At 60.2% G+C, this 19021-nt stretch overlaps 1 protein-coding gene and 2 non-coding genes across 4 annotated transcripts; all 3 read left to right on the forward strand.

Moving 5' to 3' along the window:
• The first annotated feature begins 180 nt into the window (after positions 1 to 180).
• Positions 181 to 15141, forward strand: PER1 (period circadian regulator 1). Of its 2 annotated transcripts, none has more exons than XM_077892728.1 (23): positions 181 to 281; positions 5832 to 6236; positions 6340 to 6438; positions 6544 to 6698; positions 6795 to 6916; positions 7009 to 7210; positions 7366 to 7417; positions 7549 to 7691; positions 8079 to 8157; positions 8235 to 8341; positions 8497 to 8650; positions 8739 to 8847; positions 8942 to 9073; positions 9301 to 9406; positions 9511 to 9682; positions 9770 to 9900; positions 10113 to 10289; positions 10714 to 10956; positions 11873 to 12483; positions 12909 to 13095; positions 13268 to 13457; positions 13749 to 13899; positions 14247 to 15141. In XM_077892728.1, the coding sequence occupies exons 2-23, from the start codon at positions 5962 to 5964 to the stop codon at positions 14532 to 14534; spliced, it is 3885 nt and encodes a 1294-aa protein (XP_077748854.1). In that variant the 5' UTR covers positions 181 to 281; positions 5832 to 5961; the 3' UTR covers positions 14535 to 15141. The 2 variants fall into 2 exon arrangements, with proteins under 2 accessions (XP_077748854.1, XP_077748852.1); XM_077892726.1 differs by lacking the exon at positions 181 to 281 and adding an exon at positions 4198 to 4356.
• Positions 15142 to 15720: 579 nt separating this feature from the next.
• On the forward strand, positions 15721 to 15794 carry TRNAT-AGU (transfer RNA threonine (anticodon AGU)). The gene has a single exon. It is a non-coding gene; the product is annotated as a tRNA-Thr (tRNA).
• Positions 15795 to 16218: 424 nt separating this feature from the next.
• TRNAS-CGA (transfer RNA serine (anticodon CGA)) lies at positions 16219 to 16300 on the forward strand. Its single transcript has one exon. It is a non-coding gene; the product is annotated as a tRNA-Ser (tRNA).
• Positions 16301 to 19021: the final 2721 nt, after the last annotated feature.

The following is a 19021-nucleotide window of genomic DNA, read 5'->3' on the forward strand; positions in this document are numbered from 1 at the left end:
TCCCAATCAACGCGCCGGGGCGGCCCCTCTCGCACGTGGAGCTGTCGCTGCGGGCGGGCAAGCTGACCAATGAGCAGATGACGGCGGCCACGGGCGCCAATGGCGGCTGCGCGGGGGCCGGGCGGCCGCACGCGGCGCGGGGCATGGGTCGGGGCCCCCCGGCCAATGAGCTCGAGGGGCGTGGCCGCGTGGCGAGTGGGCGGGCCTGGGGTGGGGGGAAGCCTGTCCCGGCGCCTCGGTTCCGCAGGGGAAGAAGCCGTGGCCTCTGCTTGCGCGCCAGGGTGAGTGCTCGCGGGTGGGAGGAGACGAGCAGCGGCCGTGTGTGCTTCTCCCGAGTGCTGCGTCCAGATGGGGGCGGTATCAATGGAGTGGGACGGGGGGTCGATCGAATGCAAGATCGCCGCGGGGGGAGCTCTGAGGATCGTGGGGCATGGGACCCTAGGCTCAGCTCCGCAGGGACGAGGGCGGGAGTCTCCGACATCTGACAGATCCCTCACTGCTCTAGGTGCCTGGACCACTCCCCACCCTCAACCCCGACTGGCCCAGGGGGTCCTGGGAAGGTGGGCTCGGAAGCCCTCAGCTACCCGAGGGAGCCGAGACCCCTACCCCCGGGGTCCCTGACAGTGCGTGGGAGCCGTTCCAGCCCTTGGCTACTGTTTAGATAGGCACCCTAAGCACTTAAAAGACACAGGGGTTCTTTTTTTTTTTTTTTTTTTTTTTTTTGACACAGGGGTTCTGAGGCTGGAGGGAGGCCCTGGTAGGGCAGAGGGCAGGTCGGAGGGTACCAAAGGGTTGACATGGTGATTCGAGAAAGGGTGGTGAGATGATGTGTGTGATCCTGAGCCCGTCGCATCCGTAGCGGATCTGGATATCGTTCTCCTGCGTAGAGCGGAGGGGCTCCAGAGGCCCACCTTAGAGCCCTCCCTGGGAGTAAAGGTGGAGTAGCTACTGTCCTGAGAGGGAGGGCAGGGTTGTGCGGATTGTCTGTGCATGTGTCTTCCTGAGCCCCTGGACGCCAGGAGGCTCCAACCTCTCCGTATAGCTTTGCTTTCTGTACAAACAGCCGGACCTGTGGCATGGTGACCCGGGGTTGGGTGGAAGAGTGAGCCGGTGGGGCCCCTAGGAAATCCCTGGGTTCAGTGGCTGCTGGGGTGATCACAAGGACTTTGTGAGCGTGTGAAAACTGGGGCTAAGATGATCGGGGGCGCATGTGGGGAGTGCAGACTGGATGTCTGAGACCAGGCTCTGGGAGAGAAGGGGCTGGGTAGATCTATGTTCTAGGCACCAAACTTAGAATCGGCTGTATATTAGAGAAGTGCTGATCCCCCAAATGCTGGGAATCACCGCACAGGTGCCCAAAAGGTAAGATGCCAGAATGACAAGCCATCATCAGAGCTCAGAGCTTAACCGTGGGCTCCATTTCTTAACAGCCGAGAACACATTGTGAGGCAAATTCAGTAACTTCTGAGCCTTAGTTGGTTCTGTGGAATGAGGGTAATCCCCATCACCCAGGGTTGTTCTGGGGATTAAATAAGATAATAGACGTATGGTGTTTAGTGCAATGCCTGGGGCATGGCCTAATGTTTTTGTTTGGCTTTTAGCTAAAAAACCAAAACCCAAAAAACAAAAAAGCCTATAGGATCTCAAAACAACAGTGACAGGAATGCTGTGGTTGGGAACTATTCTCATTCTCAAGTTTTTCTACAAATTTTGGTGACTCCCTCCTCATTTCCCTCTTGGCCTTCTGTTGGTCAGGCACCAACCCAAACCCTCTCCCAGGATCCAGGCCCCGACCTGGGCCACTTGCTCTGTCCCAGTTCGTTTTCCTCATCCTACACCCATTCTTCTCCGCGCCCCTCCTCCCCTCTCTCTGCTGCCATAGTAACAAGAGATTCCAGCTCCGAGGGGGCCTCTGGGAAGGAGCAAAGGTGCGTGTTCTCTCGCAGAACCTGGGCCTCCAGCGTCTCCGCCCCAGCTCTTTGGGATACGGCCAGCAGATGTGTACAGTTTGGCAGAGGGGGGAAGCCAGTGCCAGGAGCTGCGAGAACAGGCCGAGGGGAGGGCGGCTGCGAATCTCGAGAGGAGAGCCAGGCGCAGGGGCGGGGGCGGGGGACCCCTTCCTCCTAATCCTCTCTCCAGGAATCCCTGGCTTTGGGACAGGACGGCTGTCTTCGGTTGGGGGAGGCGCCCAGGCTGGGTGCATGTCCTGGGCCGCCGGCCAAGAGAACACGATGTTCCCAAGTGCGCTGGCCGCCGCCCTCTCGGGCTGGCCGCCTCCCAAACCGCTGCCTCTCCAGCCTCCCCGTCCCACATTCCCCGGCTGCCTTGCTCCGCCCTCTTCCTCCGCTTTGACGTCACCGCTCCCTCCCGCCCCCTCTCCTCCATTGACGGCAGCAGGGCCTGGTTACTGTGGGGACTGGGAGGCAGGACAGCCGGGGCCTTGGGAACTGGTGGGGTGGCTGCGGGAGCGCTGGACCCCTTTGTCTACGCAGAACACAGACGTGGAGGTGGGGGTAGGAGAGCCCGGGCTGCCCGTTTATGCGGAGATCACACCCATACCCCGGAGGAGAGCCGGGGAGCAAGGAAAACCGGGTTTCCAGAGGAGAGGTGTCTGCACATGAGACAAGGGACCGGGCCACAGTTTAGGAGTTGGGGGGACATTTCCAAGGAGATGACACTGAAGAACCAGACTCCTGAGTCCTTTGTTTACTGTGTTTCCTGGCTTTGGTTTTTCTGGGTTGTTTTATGACCCCGCTGTGCCCCATCTTTTGCACAGAGCCCTCCCCTTGCCCCCTCCACAGGGATGGCCATTGTTAAGGAGAGCTTAGGCCACGTGACAGTGAGGGAGTGCACCAGCATCTGATTATGTCAGCGTCAGCTTGGGGACCTCTTCAATTGCCACCCACAGTAACAGGGAGCCCTGGGAGGCACTACTCATGGCGGTCTTGGATGGAACAGTGTGTCACTGCGGTTGTTCCCCAGCTCATCCTGGCACTTTATTTCCCCAAATCAGGACTCAGTGTTCTGTCCCCCTCCCCTTTACAGAAAGCATGCTTTCCAGCTCCTGCTCCATCGCTGAGACCCCTTGTCCTCCCTCAATCTATCCTTGTTTACAACAAAGTCACTGTATTTATTGATCACCTATGGTGCTACATCAGGCTGTGTCCTGGGTACTGGGGAATACAGTGAGGTGACAGATGAGGTCCTCGGCTTTCTATTGTCCCAGTGGTGGGGATCTGAAGCCCTTGCCGCCCACCTGTGTCTCTCTAGGGTCCCACTTGCTCTCTTCCCTTGGCCACTCCCTTTGTTTCCCTGTAGTACTGGCTTCCTGGCCCCCACTTTGGGGCAGTCCTGACTGTGGGTGGCTGCATCCTCAGGAGAGAAGCAGCAACTGTCATTGGGTACGGAAGCACCTGGCATTGTTTCCTTTCACAGCCTTTAAGGACCCTGGCTGCCCCTTTTGTTTGCATCCTCCCCTGCACTCCACCCCCTATCACATGGGAACTCTCAATTGCTATCGTCGTGGCTGTCCACAGGATCTGAAGTCTCAGAGGAAGAGGCTGGATAAAATGGCTTTATTGTGATGACAAGGGTGGACGGAGGAACCCAGGAGAGGCCAAGCTGGGTTTCTGTGTGCCCCACCCCCTCTCACCTGTCCTCCCAGGGACCAGCCATCTCATCCAGCCTGGCCCACCCCCAGGGTCTGCGTTCCTTTCCCCCACCTCTGGCAAGGCCAAGGTGTCCTGTTCTGCAGGGCTGTACAGTCCAGGGAGTGGACTTCTCTTAAGCACCCACCGCAGCCCGGCGATTCTCCTGAAGGGCAGCTTACCTCCCGACCCCTCCCTCCCTTCCTCCCTCCCTTCCTCCCTCCCTTCCTCCCTCCCTCCCTCTTTCCCTCCCTCCCTTCCTCCCTCCCTCCCTCTTTCCCTCCCTCCCTCCTTCCCTCCCTCCTTCCCTCCTTCCCTCCCTCCTTCCCTCCTTCCCTCCCTCCTCCCTCCCTCCTCCCTCCTGCTTCCCTCCCTCCTTCCCTCCCTCCCGGTATTCACTGTGCAAGGCGTTCTAAGCCCGTTGGCTGCGTGGTGGTGTCTGGGGCCCTTCAGCCCAGCGCCAGCACCCAGGTCCACGTGCGCCCGTGTGTGTGACACAGCCCTGACCTCAGTAGGGGCCAGTAGCCAATCAGGCGCCGGGACGGGATCCCCAGCCAATCGGGGGCGGGGCCTGCGGCTCCGCGGCAGGAGGCCAATGAGGGGCAGTGCCTGGCATTATGCAACCCGCCTCCTGGCCCCGCGAAGCTTCCACTCGGCGGAGGGCTGCAACGGCGGCGGGCAGGAGGCCGGAGAGAGCTCGCGCGGCCAGGTAGGCATCCCCAGGGCCCCCCCGGGGCCGGTCTCCTGCGCCGAGTCGGGCCGCCGCCGTTTCCAGCCTCAGGCTCTGCTTTGGGCCCCGGCGCTCGGACCGCGTGCCGGCAATCCGCCTTCCCTGGCGCGGCCCACCCCCTCTGTGCCGTCGGGAACCGAGGTGTTCCTCGCAACCCTGCATCGGCTGTCCGCGCGCCTGATCCGCTTACCTGAACCCCGGCCTTGACCTCTCCTCCCAGCGAGCCCGGCCCCACACCCGAACCTCGGCAGGCAGACCCCCGCCGCCTTTCTCGTCACTCGGGGGTCCCTGCTTTTGCCCCGGCTCCGGGACCCCTTCAGGCTTTCCGCGCTCCCCGCCCTCCCCCCTCCAGGCCCTGGCCCCGCGCCGGCCGTGATGTAAGCCTGGTTCAGGCTGGAACATCCCGTTCCCGGCGCTAGTTCCTGCTGCTGGCCACAGCCTTCCTTTTTCTACTGGCGCTCAGAAAATGCTCCGGGGGTTGGGGGTGTGGTTGGACGAGGAGTAGGGGACGAACTACCCTCTGGCGGCGGTGTGGCCCCTGCTCACAGCTCAGTGTGTCCGCTTCGGATAGGGGTGGGGTGATGGGGTGGAATCTGTAAAAGTAGAGGGCCGAGGAGAGAGGATTCCCGTGTCCCTGACAATGGCGGGTGCCGGCGTGGGGTCTGGGGGCCGGGAGAACGAGCAGGGGCCGGTGTCGCCTCGTCTTGACCAGAATGGCCGGGATCCCGGCGAGCGCCGGGCGGAGGAGCCTTTGAGCCGAGGGCGGTGGCAGTTGTGTTTTGCCCTGGGGACCAGGGTCGGCCGCTGGAAACCCGATGGGCTGCCCTTCTTCGTGTGGCCACCGGGCCCTCCCGGGCCTGAGGGTGCATTCGAGGTGGGCGACCCGCGGCCGCGCCCGCCAGCGTGGGAGTGGGTCGATCCCCGGCTCCGTCGGGAAATGGGGGAGGGGTCGCCCCTCCCGCCCTCCCGTGGTCCCTCCAGCAACCGCTGAGCTCAGCTGCTGACGTCGGTTTCCTTGGCGACCGCGGCGGCGGCGGAAGCGCGTGGTGGGGCCGCGCGAGTCCGTGCGCATGTGCGGCGGGGGTGGTGCCGCCCCCGGATAAAATTAGCCCGGAGGCCTAAATATAGGAGGCGACCGGCTTGCCCCCTGCCCCGAGGCCTCGCAGTCCGGGCAGAGTGGGGGCCTGCTGGGGATCTGGGGATAGAAAGCGCCCGGGCTTTGGCTCCGCTCTCCTGGGCCACGGTGGCAGGGGCCGTGGATGGAGGAAGGCCCGAGAAAGGCCCCTTCCCACCTGCAGCAGCCCCCCTACCCGCATGGGAAGCAGAACTTGCCCAGGCTCCCTGTCGGCGGGATGCCTGGGTCTCCGGGGACGCGGGGGCACACGGGGGAGGTCTGGGTGAAACCCGGCTGCTCACCTTTCTCCAAGCTTGCCTTCTTTGGTCTCCCTGTCCAGGTGCTGTCTGTGATCGAACTTCTCAACCCTCTCACCTCACTCCCCCAGCCAGGCCGCCCGGCCCCCTTGTGTGCTCGTGGTGGCCTCTCTGCCTTCCCTGTTTTCCTCCTGCCCTCCCCATGGCCCAGACATGAGCGGCCCCCTAGAAGGGGCTGATGGGGGAGGGGACCCAGGGCCAGGGGAGTCCTTTTGCCCTGGAGGGGCCCCATCCCCTGGGCCTCTACAGCACCCGTCTTGCCCTGGCCCTGGCCTGGCAGATGACACAGATGCCAACAGCAATGGCTCCAGCGGCAATGAATCCAATGGGCCAGAGTCCAGGGGAGCATCTCAGCGCAGCTCCCATAGCTCCTCTTCTGGCAATGGCAAGGACTCCGCCCTGCTGGAGACCACTGAGAGCAGCAAGAGGTGTGTAGGGATGTATATTGCAGGGTAGGGGAGTAGCTGAGCTAGAGGATAGGCCTATGCTGTTGGCCACTTTCTCATCTTGGGTCTGTTGCTTCTCCCCCAGCACAAACTCTCAGAGTCCATCCCCACCCAGCAGTTCCATTGCCTACAGCCTCCTGAGTGCCAGCTCAGAGCAGGACAACCCGTCTACCAGTGGCTGCAGGTTCGTGGGCTTGGGGGCCAGAGGAGAGTGTGGGGGGAGTGGGGAGCCTGTGCCCTGATCTGGGGCTAATGTCTCTACCCCCCTCCCTCCCTGTGGGCCCTGCAGCAGTGAACAGTCAGCTCGGGCAAGGACCCAGAAGGAACTTATGACGGCTCTGCGGGAGCTCAAGCTTCGGCTGCCGCCAGAGCGCCGGGGCAAGGGCCGCTCTGGGACCCTGGCCACGCTACAGTATGCTCTGGCCTGTGTCAAGCAGGTGCAGGGTGAGTGTGGCGCTTCCGGGGAAGCCAATGCCAGGTCCTGGGCTCCTGCACTAGGGCAGTCTCCGCACTAAATACCTCACTGCCTTCACCCCGCAGCCAACCAGGAATACTACCAACAGTGGAGCCTGGAGGAGGGTGAGCCTTGTGCCATGGATATGTCCGTCTACACCTTGGAGGAGCTGGAGCACGTCACGTCTGAGTACACGCTTCGCAACCAGGTGAGCCGCAGCCCGGCCTCTCTGTCCTTATGCACCACCCTCCTCACATGCATCGCTGCTGAATCTTCCTCCATCTTCACTTTCCTGCCTAGGATACCTTCTCCGTGGCTGTCTCCTTCCTGACAGGCCGCATCGTCTACATTTCTGAGCAGGCAGGCGTCCTGCTGCGCTGCAAGCGGGATGTGTTCCGGGGCACCCGCTTCTCAGAGCTGCTGGCTCCCCAGGACGTGGGCGTCTTCTATGGTTCCACTGCCCCCTCTCGCCTGCCCACCTGGGGTGCTGGGGCCTCAGCAGGTGAGGCTCCCAAGTGCCTGCGAGGAGGGACCAGCAGTCCCAGGAAGCTCCTGCTGTGAGGGACCCAGGGACCCCAGCGTTTCCTGGCTGGGTGCTTTTCAGCCCAGGGTGAGGTTGGCAGGGGTCATTCTTAGTGCTTTTCTGGTCTGTTCCAGGTTCGGGCCTCAAGGACTTCACCCAGGAGAAGTCTGTCTTCTGCCGTATCAGGTAGCTGGGGGAAGTGGGAAGCCACCCACCCTCCGCTCCCTGCCTCTTTGCTGCGTGGGCGGTGGCCTTGAGGTGAAGGGTGGGTGGCCCTCCACGGAGAGTCACTAATGCCTCTTTCTCTCCCTTGGTAGAGGAGGTCCTGACCGGGATTCAGGGCCTCGGTACCAGCCATTCCGCCTAACGCCATATGTGACCAAGATCCGGGTCTCAGACGGGGCGCCTGCACAGCCATGCTGCCTGCTCATCGCTGAGCGCATCCACTCGGGTTATGAAGGTATGTGGGCATCAGGCCTGGCCTAGTAGGAGGCAGGGTGACTTCCCTGGGCTATGGGTGAAGTCTCCATCCTTCAGAATTTTGGGACAGAGAAGGTACCGGAAGGAAGAAGGTTTGAGGCCGTTTTTAGAGGGTTTGAGGCCGTTTTTAGAGGGAACATTGGACGAGCACCAGGAGCTAGGAGCTGGGAAAGGAGTATGCTTTGATCCTCAGGTTCACTCTGGGTGTGGAGTAGGGGAATTCTCCAGACCCTCTTTGTAGGCTACACAGCCCCGGGCTGAGCTGTGGGGAGGATTGCCAGCCAGCTTGGGCCCTAGGTGGCATGGGCGGGCAGGGAAGCTGGACCCTTCTGGAGAGAACCCAATGGCCACGTTTGCTGTGCCTCAGCTCCCCGGATCCCCCCTGACAAAAGGATCTTCACCACTCGGCATACACCCAGCTGCCTCTTCCAGGATGTGGATGAAAGGTGAGCTCAGGACCTGGAAGAAAATGGGGTGGCCAGGGCTGAGGCCATGGCCACTCTGATGCCACCTCCCTTTTCAGGGCTGCCCCACTGCTGGGCTACCTCCCCCAGGACCTCTTGGGAGCTCCAGTGCTCCTGTTCTTGCATCCCGAGGACCGACCCCTCATGCTGGCCATCCATAAGAAGAGTGAGTTCTCTCTATCCTGCTCTCCCTTCTCAGCTATCTGCAGGGCTTCTCGATGGCCATGCTTGTGGTTGTATCTTTCAGGGCCTTGGTCTCCCAGGTCCCCAGGGGGTGGTCCTCCGTCCTGCTGAACCTCACCTCATTTCCCACCCCTACAGTCCTGCAGTTGGCTGGTCAGCCCTTCGACCACTCCCCTATCCGTTTCTGCGCCCGCAATGGGGAGTATGTCACCATGGACACCAGCTGGGCCGGCTTCGTGCACCCTTGGAGCCGTAAGGTGGCCTTTGTCTTGGGCCGCCACAAAGTACGCACGTAAGTGGGCCATGCCCCAGGGCTGGCTCCATGGGCTGCGTCTCTGCAGGAGGGGGCAGGCCTCAGCTTACCCTCCCCCACCCCACAGGGCACCCCTGAATGAGGATGTGTTCACTCCCCCGGCCCCTAGCCCGGCTCTGTCTCTGGACTCTGATATCCAGGAGCTCTCGGAGCAGATCCACCGGTTGCTATTACAGGTGAATGTGGAGGGGTGGGGCTTGGAAATGAGGAGATGAGGTAGGGGTGGGGAGCAGGGCTGAGCCATCTAACCCGTTTGTCCTCCTGCCTCAGCCTGTGCACAGCCCCAGTCCCAGTGGGCTCTGTGGAGTGGGCCCCATCACTTCCCCAGGCCCTCTCCTCAGCCCTGGCTCCTCCAGTGATAGCAACGGGGGTGATGCCGAGGGGCCTGGGCCTCCTGCACCGGTGAGTGTCCCTCCTCCACTCCACCCTCCAGGCTTGCATTCCCCTGGTGCTCTCAGAACCATCATGGCCAGGCCCAGAGGAGCTCAGCCCCATCTCTCTGCCTTTTCCTTCTGGTCCTGCTCTCACCATGGCCTCCCCGCCTGCTCACTGGTACCTCTCGCTACTCTGTGCCCTGGGCTTCTGATGTTGGCTGGACGCTCCCAATGCTGGCCTGCTCTGTCGCACAGGTGACCTTTCAGCAGATCTGTAAGGATGTGCATCTGGTGAAGCACCAGGGCCAGCAACTTTTTATTGAGTCCCGTGCTCGGCCTATGCCCCGGCCCCGCCTCCCTGGTGAGTTGTTTGGGGTGTGGGTGAGGAGTGAGACCTGGAGGTTCCCTGACTTCCACCCCAACCCAGACAAACTTGTCTCTCTGTTTTCTCTGTCCTTGGCCCAGCTACAGGCATGTTCAAGGCCAAGACACTTTCTGGTCAGTTCCCGGACCCAGAACTGGAGATGGTCCCTGCTCCAGGCCCAGCCCCACTCACCTTGACCCCTGAGGAGGCTGAAAGGAAAGAAGCCTCCAGTTGTTCCTACCAGCAGATTAACTGCCTGGACAGCATCCTCAGGTGAGGCCACTGTGAAACCTTCCCCCACTCGGGCCCTGGCTCACCCCACCTCTAGCCCCACTCTCACCTCCTCTGCCGGCCCCACAGGTACCTGGAGAGCTGTAACATCCCTAGCACGACCAAGCGTAAATGTGCCTCCTCTTCCTCCTGCACCACCTCATCGGCCTCCGACGATGACAAGCAGAGGACGGGTCCAGTCCCTTTGGGGACCAAGAAAGGTAAAGACCTGGCGTGTGCCCTGCCCCTGCTGCCCTGTCCTGCTGGCTCTGTGTCTCTACACATCTGCCTTTGGCGCCCCCCACCTTCCTATACCCTGTCCCCCTCTGGGCCTTCAGATATGCAGACTCCTGCCTCCTGTCCATTCCCTCCACCCCTGCCAGATTTCCTCTTCAGATGTCCTGGGGGTAACTGGCACCATCTCTCTGCACAGATCCACCGGCAGTGCTGTCTGGGGAGGGGGCCAGCCTGCAGAAGGAGCCAGTGGTGGGAGGCGCCCTGAGCCCGCTCGCCCTGGCCAATAAGGCAGAGAGCGTGGTATCTGTCACCAGCCAGTGTAGCTTCAGCTCCACCATCGTCCATGTGGGAGACAAGAAGCCCCCGGAGTCGGGTATGGGCCTGGCGTCAGTTCGCACACAGAGCCTAGGATGGGGGGGGTTCAGGCGTCAGGTGCCTGCAGTGTTTGAGGGTAAGGGCTGTCGAAAACCCCCAGAGGGTCTTTGGGCATCGTCATACATGTGAGGGAAGGGTGAAGGGTGGAGAGCTTTCCTTTGGAGGAGAGAGGAGAGGCATGGAGGTGTCACCCTAAGGCACTGTCACTGGAGGGGACTCTATTCTCTCTTGCTCAGGACCACTTTGCACAGAAATGAGGACCCAGAACGGGTCCTCAGTGGGGAGGAGGTCAAGAGATGCACCTGGGCCCCGGCTTGGCTGTGGGGCAGTGGCCAGGGGTTGGCTGGGCCACTGAGGGGAGGCTGTGGTGTGGCTGCAGGAATGCCTGAGGTAATTCCAATGACCTGTCTCCCCTTTCTCAGACATCATCATGATGGAGGACCTGCCTGGCCTGGCTCCGGGCCCAGCCCCCAGCCCAGCCCCCAGCCCCACGGTAGCCCCTGACCCTGCCCCAGATGCCTACCGCCCAGTGGGCCTGACCAAGGCCGTGCTGTCCCTGCACACACAGAAGGAGGAGCAGGCCTTCCTCAGCCGCTTCCGAGACCTTGGCCGACTGCGGGCGTTCGACAGCTCTTCCCCGGCCCCCCTGGCCCCTGGCGAGCGAGGTAGCCATCCAGGATGTCCCTGAGCCTTGTCCTCTGCTCAGTCTAGGACCAGACTCTCGGGGGCCAGGGGGTGCTTGAGGGAGACAGTCCTGCTCCAGGGCCCTGGGCTTGTGCTGCCTCCATTGCCAGGGCCGGGCTTAGGGACAGGCCCCCAGCTGGCCTCTCCCCACAAGGCTGGGGTTCTGGGCTGCAGCCAGAGGAGGGCAGCCCTGAGGGGGGCTGGCACTGAGACAGGCAGGCAGAGCTGCTCTGCTCCAGGTAAGCAGTTTTAAGCCGAGTTTGGGGCCAGGGGCCAAAGGACGCCCTCCTATGACCAACTTGTCGCTGGTTAAGAGACCCATAGAGACTCCTGGTTGAAGTCAGGCCAGGCGAGCTGGGACACCTCCCGCTGGGGTTGGGGCTTCAAGGGCAGGATGTCAGCCCTCCAGGTGCCTGAGAGAGGCTCCCTGCAGGCGGACACAGGACCTGGGACTGGGCTTTCCCGCCCGCCTCATCGCTCGAGCTAGGCCGAGCGCGGCCTCGACGGGCAGGAGGAGCGCCCAGGCTGGCATTGCTGTGGGAGTTTGGCGGATGGACCGGAGCCGCCTGCCCCCTCATCCGCGGACCCGCCCTGCTTCCTCCCATCGGCCGACGTGCCCCCGTCTTCCGTACACCCCCAGCTCCCCACCACCTGTAACTTTTCCTCTCCTGGCTCCTTTTGCAATAAATCCCCGTGGCCCTGCCTCCTGTGATTCTTCCCTGAAGGTTCCCTCTCCTTCCCCAGGGTCCCTCCTTGTTCTGTGTGGCCCGGGGGCCGAGCTCTTCCTGGGGCCCTCTCCTGCCCTCACCCTGGTCGGAGTGGCAGGGCAGTGAGGGTGGCAGGGATGCCGACGGCCAGGTTGAGGCCCTTGCTGATAACCCTGGTCTCTCCCCACAGGCTGCCACCATGGCCCCGCTCCCCCCGGTCGCCGACACCACTGCCGATCCAAAGCCAAGCGGTCACGCCACCACCAGACCCCCCGGGCCGAAGCCCCCTGCTATGGCTCCCACCCGCCACCTGTGTCACCCTCCGCCCCCTGGCCCCCCCCACCTGCCACTACTCCCTTCCCGGCTGTCGTCCAGCCCTACCCTCTCCCGGTGTTCTCCCCTCGGGGAGGCTCCCAGTCTCTTGCCTCTGCCCCTACAGCTGGGCCCCCTGCAGCCTTCCCTGCCCCGCTCGTGACCCCAATGGTGGCCTTGGTGCTTCCTAACTATCTGTTCCCTACCCCGTCTGGCTACCCCTATGGGGTCCCCCAGACGCCTGTGGAAGGGCCTCCCACCCCTGCCTCCCACTCCCCTTCTCCGTCCCTGCCCCCACCACCCCCCAGCCCTCCCCGCCGGTCGGACTCGCCTCTGTTCAACTCGAGATGCAGCTCCCCGCTCCAGCTAAACCTGCTGCAGCTTGAGGAGCCCCCCCGTGTTGAGGGGGGTGCCACGGCGGGGGGCCCTGGGAGTAGTGCTGGGCCCCCGCCTCCCAGTGAGGAGACTGCTGAGCCAGAGGCCAGACTGGTGAGCACTGACCCCCTGCCCTGTGTCCTTTCACCAGCTCCCACTTAGCCCCCTTCCCTCCTTCTTCCTCCTCCTTGCACATGTCCCTGACCTGTGTCCTGTGTCTCACTGTCTCAGTCTCCAGAAGATGGTGTCGTAGGGTGGGAAACCCCAGCTAATTTCTGAAGGAGGCAGAAATCCACTGCCTCATCTGTGGAGTGGGGACAGTCCTGTCTGACAGGTGGCGAGGACATCCCAGTAGCTTCTGAGAGCACTCCTGCCTCCTAGGAAGGGTCCGGCACCTCGTCCCTGCTCTTCCCCAGCTGGCCTTGCTGTCATGGGGTGGGAACAGGGAGCACTGGGCCCAGCCGTGTCCCCACCACCCCCCCAGCCAAAGGAAGCCTTGGTGTTGATCTCTTGATCCTGTCCTGTCCACTCCCCTCCAGGTGGAGGTGACAGAGTCCTCCAACCAGGACGCGCTGTCCGGCTCCAGTGACCTGCTGGAGTTGCTGCTGCAGGAGGACTCTCGATCTGGCACAGGCTCTGCTGCCTCGGGCTCCTTGGGCTCCGGCTTGGGCTCTGGGTCTGGCTTAGGCTCCCATGAGGGAGGAAGCACCTCAGCCAGCATCACACGTGAGTGCCCCTCTCCCTCCCCAAACGCCTGCACCTCAGGGCAGGGCAGTGGAACGGGGAGGCCAGGCCCTCCTCCTGCAGGCCTGGGGGGCTGCAGACATGGCCTTGAGCAAGGGCTCACTGGTGGGTGCAGTGGCTTGATTCTGGTGGCTGCCCCCCCTTTGCTTCACAGGCAGCAGTCAGAGCAGCCACACGAGCAAGTACTTTGGCAGCATCGACTCTTCAGAGGCTGAAGCAGGGGCTGCTCAGGCCAGGGCTGAGCCTGGGGACCAGGTCATAAAGTACGTGCTTCAGGATCCCATCTGGCTGCTCATGGCCAACGCTGACCAGCGTGTCATGATGACCTACCAGGTGCCCTCCAGGTGAGGAGTGTTAGAGGCCCCCTCTGTCCACCTCCCAGTCCACCCTCACTTCCCACCGAATTTAGGGGGTTCTTTTCCCGGGCTGGCTCTGCCCTAGGCCTTCCCGCCCTGCCCCCTGCTCCTCGGAGCCCCACCATTAGTTCCTTTCAGAACAAATTTTCCTGGGTCTTGGAAGCCCTGAACTCCCTGAGCCCTGGTTGAGGGCAGGAGGCATGGGTGGGAAGAATAGTAGCCTTGTGGGCTCTGGCCCTGGCTCCTAGCCTCTACCGTCCAAACCCCCTCCCCGGGCAGGGACATGGCCACTGTGCTGAAGCAGGATCGGGAGCGGCTGCGGGCCATGCAGAAGCAGCAGCCTCGGTTTTCAGAGGACCAGCGCAGGGAACTGGGTGCTGTGCACTCCTGGGTCCGGAAGGGTCAGCTGCCTCGGGCCCTCGATGTGATGGTGAGAGACGATAGGATCGAGGCTGGGGGCTGATCCCCTCCTTGTCCTCGGGGGGGTTGATTTCTGAAGGATGTTTGCTGCAGGGTTAGATAGCATTTAACCACACGAGTCTTTGTAGACCTTTTCTGGGCCAACGCTATGCAGATGGACACTGTCTTGTGGTGGGTTCTAGATAACAGGGTACAGTACACTTTCCCATCTTGTTGGCCCACATGCATGTGTGTAGACGAGTATATTTGTTTGGGAGGACATTCTGGGAAGTGCTCCTGGGCTGGGGGACACGAGGAGCTGGGGTGGCAGGTGAGCAGTGAGAATCCCTCCTGACTTCTCCCCTTTCTCCCTCCAAGGCCTGCGTGGACTGCGGTAGTAGCACCCAAGACCCCGGCCACCCCAATGACCCCCTCTTCTCAGAACTGGATGGACTGGGACTGGAGCCTATGGAGGAGGGTGGAGGCGAGGGCGGAGGCGAGGGTGGAGGTGAGGGTGGGGGTGGTGAGGGTGAGGGCGGAGAAGAGGCCCAGGCTCAAGCTGGGGCCAGAGTCTCCAGCTCTCAGGACCTGGCAATGGAGGAGGAGGAACAAGGGGGGAGCTCATCCAGTCCAGCCTTACCTGCCACAGAAAATGGCACCAGTTAGACCACATTTGGGGGCCCCCTCCGAGAGTGCATGAGAAGCTTCCTTCTCCCATGTTCCACCTCTCAGAACTCGGATGTGGCTGGACCAACCAATAGGAGACTGGCCTGGCTTCTCCCACTTAGGGGGCGGGACCCCCGCCAGCAGCCCAGGGTACAGGGGCTGCCAGGGCTTCTGAGGGGACACAGGGTGGGATTCATAAACCCGGCCCAGAGAAGCCTCATTTCCCACCTCTGGTGAAGAGCCCTTCCTTCCCCTGGGCAAGGTTGCTGACAAGCTGCTGAAGTGGTCTCTCCAAGTCCCGGCTGAGCCCAGTCCCGGCTGAGCCCAGTCCCGGTCCCTGAGGGTTGGGGCTGCACTTATTTATTGGGGGGAGACAGCTCTCTCTCACCTCCTCCCTGGGTGGGAGGAGGAGGGCCTGAGGCCCAAGCAGGACCCAGCGGTCCAAACCCCTAGCTGCTCCAGGGTGGGGGAGGTTGGTGGACCATGGAGTCCCTGGTGCTGCCCCTCAGGTGGGACCCAGGTGTTCTCAGCTGTACCCTCTACCGATGGCATTTGTGTTTTTGATATTGTGTCTTGTTATTTTTTAATACAAAGAGAGAAAAACAAACCACCCCGGCCTTTGTGGAATGAAATGTAGGGTTGGGGGGAGGTGTGGCCCCGCTTTCGTGTGTGTGTGTGTGTGTGTGTGTGTGTGTGTGTGTGTGTGTGCGTGCGCGCGCGCGCGCGCGCGCGGAGCGTTGAGTGACCGCCCCCTGCCCTGGTGCCCCCAGCCCTCGGCGCGGGGCACCCCTGCGGGCAGAAGGGCCTTGCCCTGCCTGTAGCATCTCCTCGGCCCCGGGCGGCTGGTGCCGTCGGGCTCGCCCGCAGAGAGGGGAGCCCGCCCGGCGTGCAGGGGCCCCGAAGCAGGTGAGGGTGCTGCTCTGGCACCGGATCCCACGCAGCAGAGGGCCCCGTCGACGGGGGCTATGGGGCGTCAGCTCACGTACCCACTCAACGCTCCGGTTGGCCCCCCGAGGTGTGGGGGACGGCCGGGGCAGAGCGTCAACCCTCCGGCTCGGACCTGGGGAGGGTGTGGGGAGGTCATGGAGACCCGCGGGACCCGCAGGAGCCATCGTCTTCAGGCTGCGTCTCATTTCCCGAGTACTCCGATAGCTCATCTACCTCCAGAGGCAAAGCGCCTTCCGCCGGCGCCGTGGCTTAGCTGGTTAAAGCGCCTGTCTAGTAAACAGGAGATCCTGGGTTCGAATCCCAGCGGTGCCTGGCTCCGTAAGAAGCAGTATATTATTGCTGCGAGAACACCGCGCTTCCAGCCCTCTCCAGAGCCTGTGGGTGGCCAGCGCCTTCCGGAAGATTCTTATTCTTCCCCAGCTGATCCCACTTTGAGCTGCCGCTCCGCGCACTTTTAGCGTGAATCCGGAGCCTGACACCCCACTTTGCTTCCAGGAACCGGGGTGACGCGGGCATCCCGCGTTCGAGGGCGTGGGGCCCGGGGCTCGGGCTCATTTTGCCGGGGCCGTGCCGGGGCGGGAGCACCGCGGCCCCGGCAGGGGAGGCGCGGGCGGCTGCAGGGGGAAGTGCGGGCCGCGGCGCACGCGCACAGCCGTCCCGGGCGGAGGGGCGGGGTCGGCGGGAGGCGGGCCCGTTGATAGGCAGCTATAGTGGCGCAGGCCCCAAGCCGCACGCGGCTGTGATGGCCGAGTGGTTAAGGCGTTGGACTCGAAATCCAATGGGGTCTCCCCGCGCAGGTTCGAATCCTGCTCACAGCGTGTGTACTTTTGGGAATGCGTGCGGAGGAGAAAGCTATTTGTTTTCCTAGTGCTGCCTTCCCCCCGGGGAGGAGGACGCCGCCCGTTCCTCGGAACCTCCCCCCGCCCCGCCCCCGCTACCAGCCCTTCAGCGCCCCTTTGCGGGCCCCACGCGCCGGTGTGCACCTCCTCTTACGGCTGTGCCTGAAAAAGGCACCTCACCACTAATTTGACTTCTTGTCTTCAGCCGACTGGGGTGTGTGTGTGTGTGTGTTCTCGGTGCTACTGGGCCATCGTATTGCATTCCCTTTACCTCCCCGCAAGTCTCCCTTTGACTGTTTCATCCCTTCTCCTTTCACCCTAGACCATGAGTCCATCCTTCCTCCCTCAGTCTCATTCCCTGTGTCAACTGAGAAAATAAGGCTTTCTGGATAGATGTCCCCTCGATACCCACAGTCGCACCTGCCTACCTACCTGGCTGCCTACCTGTCTGTGGTTCCACTCCGGTCCTTCCCCCTCAGGGGTGTGGGTGAGCCTTCCATCACCTAACCCAGGCACCCAGGCCCACCCCTAAGCTTCCTAGAGCTCCCATTCCCTGCCCCACAGGGGCTCAAGGACATTGCACCGTCACACTTTTCCTCTCTACTTGGATCACTTCCACCAGCCCGCACACATACCCAAAGGCATCCCGATTAGCAGGACACCAGAAGCTCTCCTGAAACTACACAATCCCCCTTCAGCTACCACTCTGTCTCTCTGTTCCCCTCTTCTGCAAAACCTGGTATAATATACCCACTCTCCCCCAATTCCATCTTCCCATTCTCCTCTGAACCCTCTCTAATCAGGTGCCTCCCCTACCCCATCCACCAAAGATGCTCTTGCTAAGGTTACCAAATGCCTATGTGTTGCTAAATCCATCGATCACTACTTACAGGTGCTTACTCTCCCCTTAGAAAGGCTCTCTTCACCTGCCCTCTGGGACACCCTAAGGCCTCTGATACTCCTTCAACATCATCAGCAGCTCATGCACAGACTCCTTTGCTGGTTGATCACCTTCTGATCTCTAAATGTCAGAGATGCCCAGGGTTCAGCTTCCCAACCTCTTCTCTATCTGTACTCACTCCCTTAACGATCTCTTTACGTATCAACTAATAATATATTAACACATCCAATATGTTCATCTTCAGCCCCACAACTCTTCCCTGAATTACAGATGCATATATACTACCATCTACTTATCATTCCCACTTGGATATCTAATATAATTTCTGTTTGTGATATCTGATCACAAACAAAATGGCCAGACCAACTCCTGGCTTCTTTCACCTGTAGTCTCTCTATCTCAGTAAAGGAAAGAAAATTCCATTTCTTCAGTAGGTCAGACTAAAAGCCTTAGGATAGTCCCCGAGTCTCTCTTCCTCACACACACGCTGCATTGAAGCAGTCAGCAGTTTCTTATTTAAAAGATGTTAAAATCACCACGTCACCATAACACCCCGGTCCAAGCCACACACATCTCTCACCGAGATTCTTACAATAGCCACTAAATTATTTCTTTGCTTCCTTTCTTGTTCCTTGTTCCTTTACAGTCTGCTGGGAACATACTGGGCGTAGTGATCCTTTTAAAACATGAACCAGGTTCTGTCATTCGTCTCTTCACCATCTTCCCATGGCATGTTGATAGGAATTCATGGTTTTCAATGTGTGTAGATATAGAAATAAATGTATGTTATAGTAACATATAAACATACATACATAAACATAAGGATATATACATCTATGTTTATTTCCTAGCTTAGGAAGTAAATTTTGTGTATATTTCCTATATATATATTTCCTCTATATATTCATATATATATTCCTAGCCTGGAACGTATGATACACAAATAGCAATAAGTACATCAAGTGCCCAGATCGTGGTTACTAAAGACCATTCTCCTCTAAAATGAACCAGGGCTCCTAGGAAAAAAGGCTGATTCCAGGGCTGCAGTTAGGGAATTATAAGACAGTTTTGGAACATTTTGTTGCAAGAAAGTTAAGAAATTTTCAAAGAATATTGGATATCTATAAAGCAACAACAACAACATAACAGCTAGGGATTATAGCGAAAGGTGCTCCTGTTGGTTTAATCTGGGACAATTTGGGGCTTAAAATAAGGAGTGATTGTGATGGATGATAATTCCTTAAATCAGGTAAGACTCCAGAGTTCCTAACAGTATGAATAAATAAAACGAGAAGGAAGGGAACAGCTCTTTTTACAGTAAACTGCCACCTAATAAATATAGAGTTAGAGAAACCACCAATGAATACTCGAGCAGTGAGTGAACGTTAATGGAGCTATAAGTAGCAAAAAGTCTCAACGTATCTTCTGACAAATTACATATTACTTATTCCTGGGGGAGGGGATGATAACTTTACAGTGGACAGCCCTGGCCAACGCCACCTAACCACGTGACCAAAGTCGGCATCTCGGTGTTGAGACAAACCTACATGTGTCTTCAGATGTGATGTGGAAGACTTGAGAAGGCTCTGGCATCCATGGTGATGTTCCTGCCAAGAAGGTATAATCTGAATAACTTGATTCTAACCATGAAGAAACATCTGACAGACCAAACGGAAGGACACTCTGCAAAATAATGGTCCTGAGCTCTTCCAAACTGTGAAGATCAACAATGAAGATTCTTCCGGATTCAATGAGATGGAAGAGGCATAACAAGGAAACGCAATCGTGTGATCCTGGGT

The sequence above is a fragment of the Canis aureus genome, chromosome 3 (genome assembly GCF_053574225.1).
Source record: "Canis aureus isolate CA01 chromosome 3, VMU_Caureus_v.1.0, whole genome shotgun sequence".
Taxonomy (NCBI): domain Eukaryota; kingdom Metazoa; phylum Chordata; class Mammalia; order Carnivora; family Canidae; genus Canis; species Canis aureus.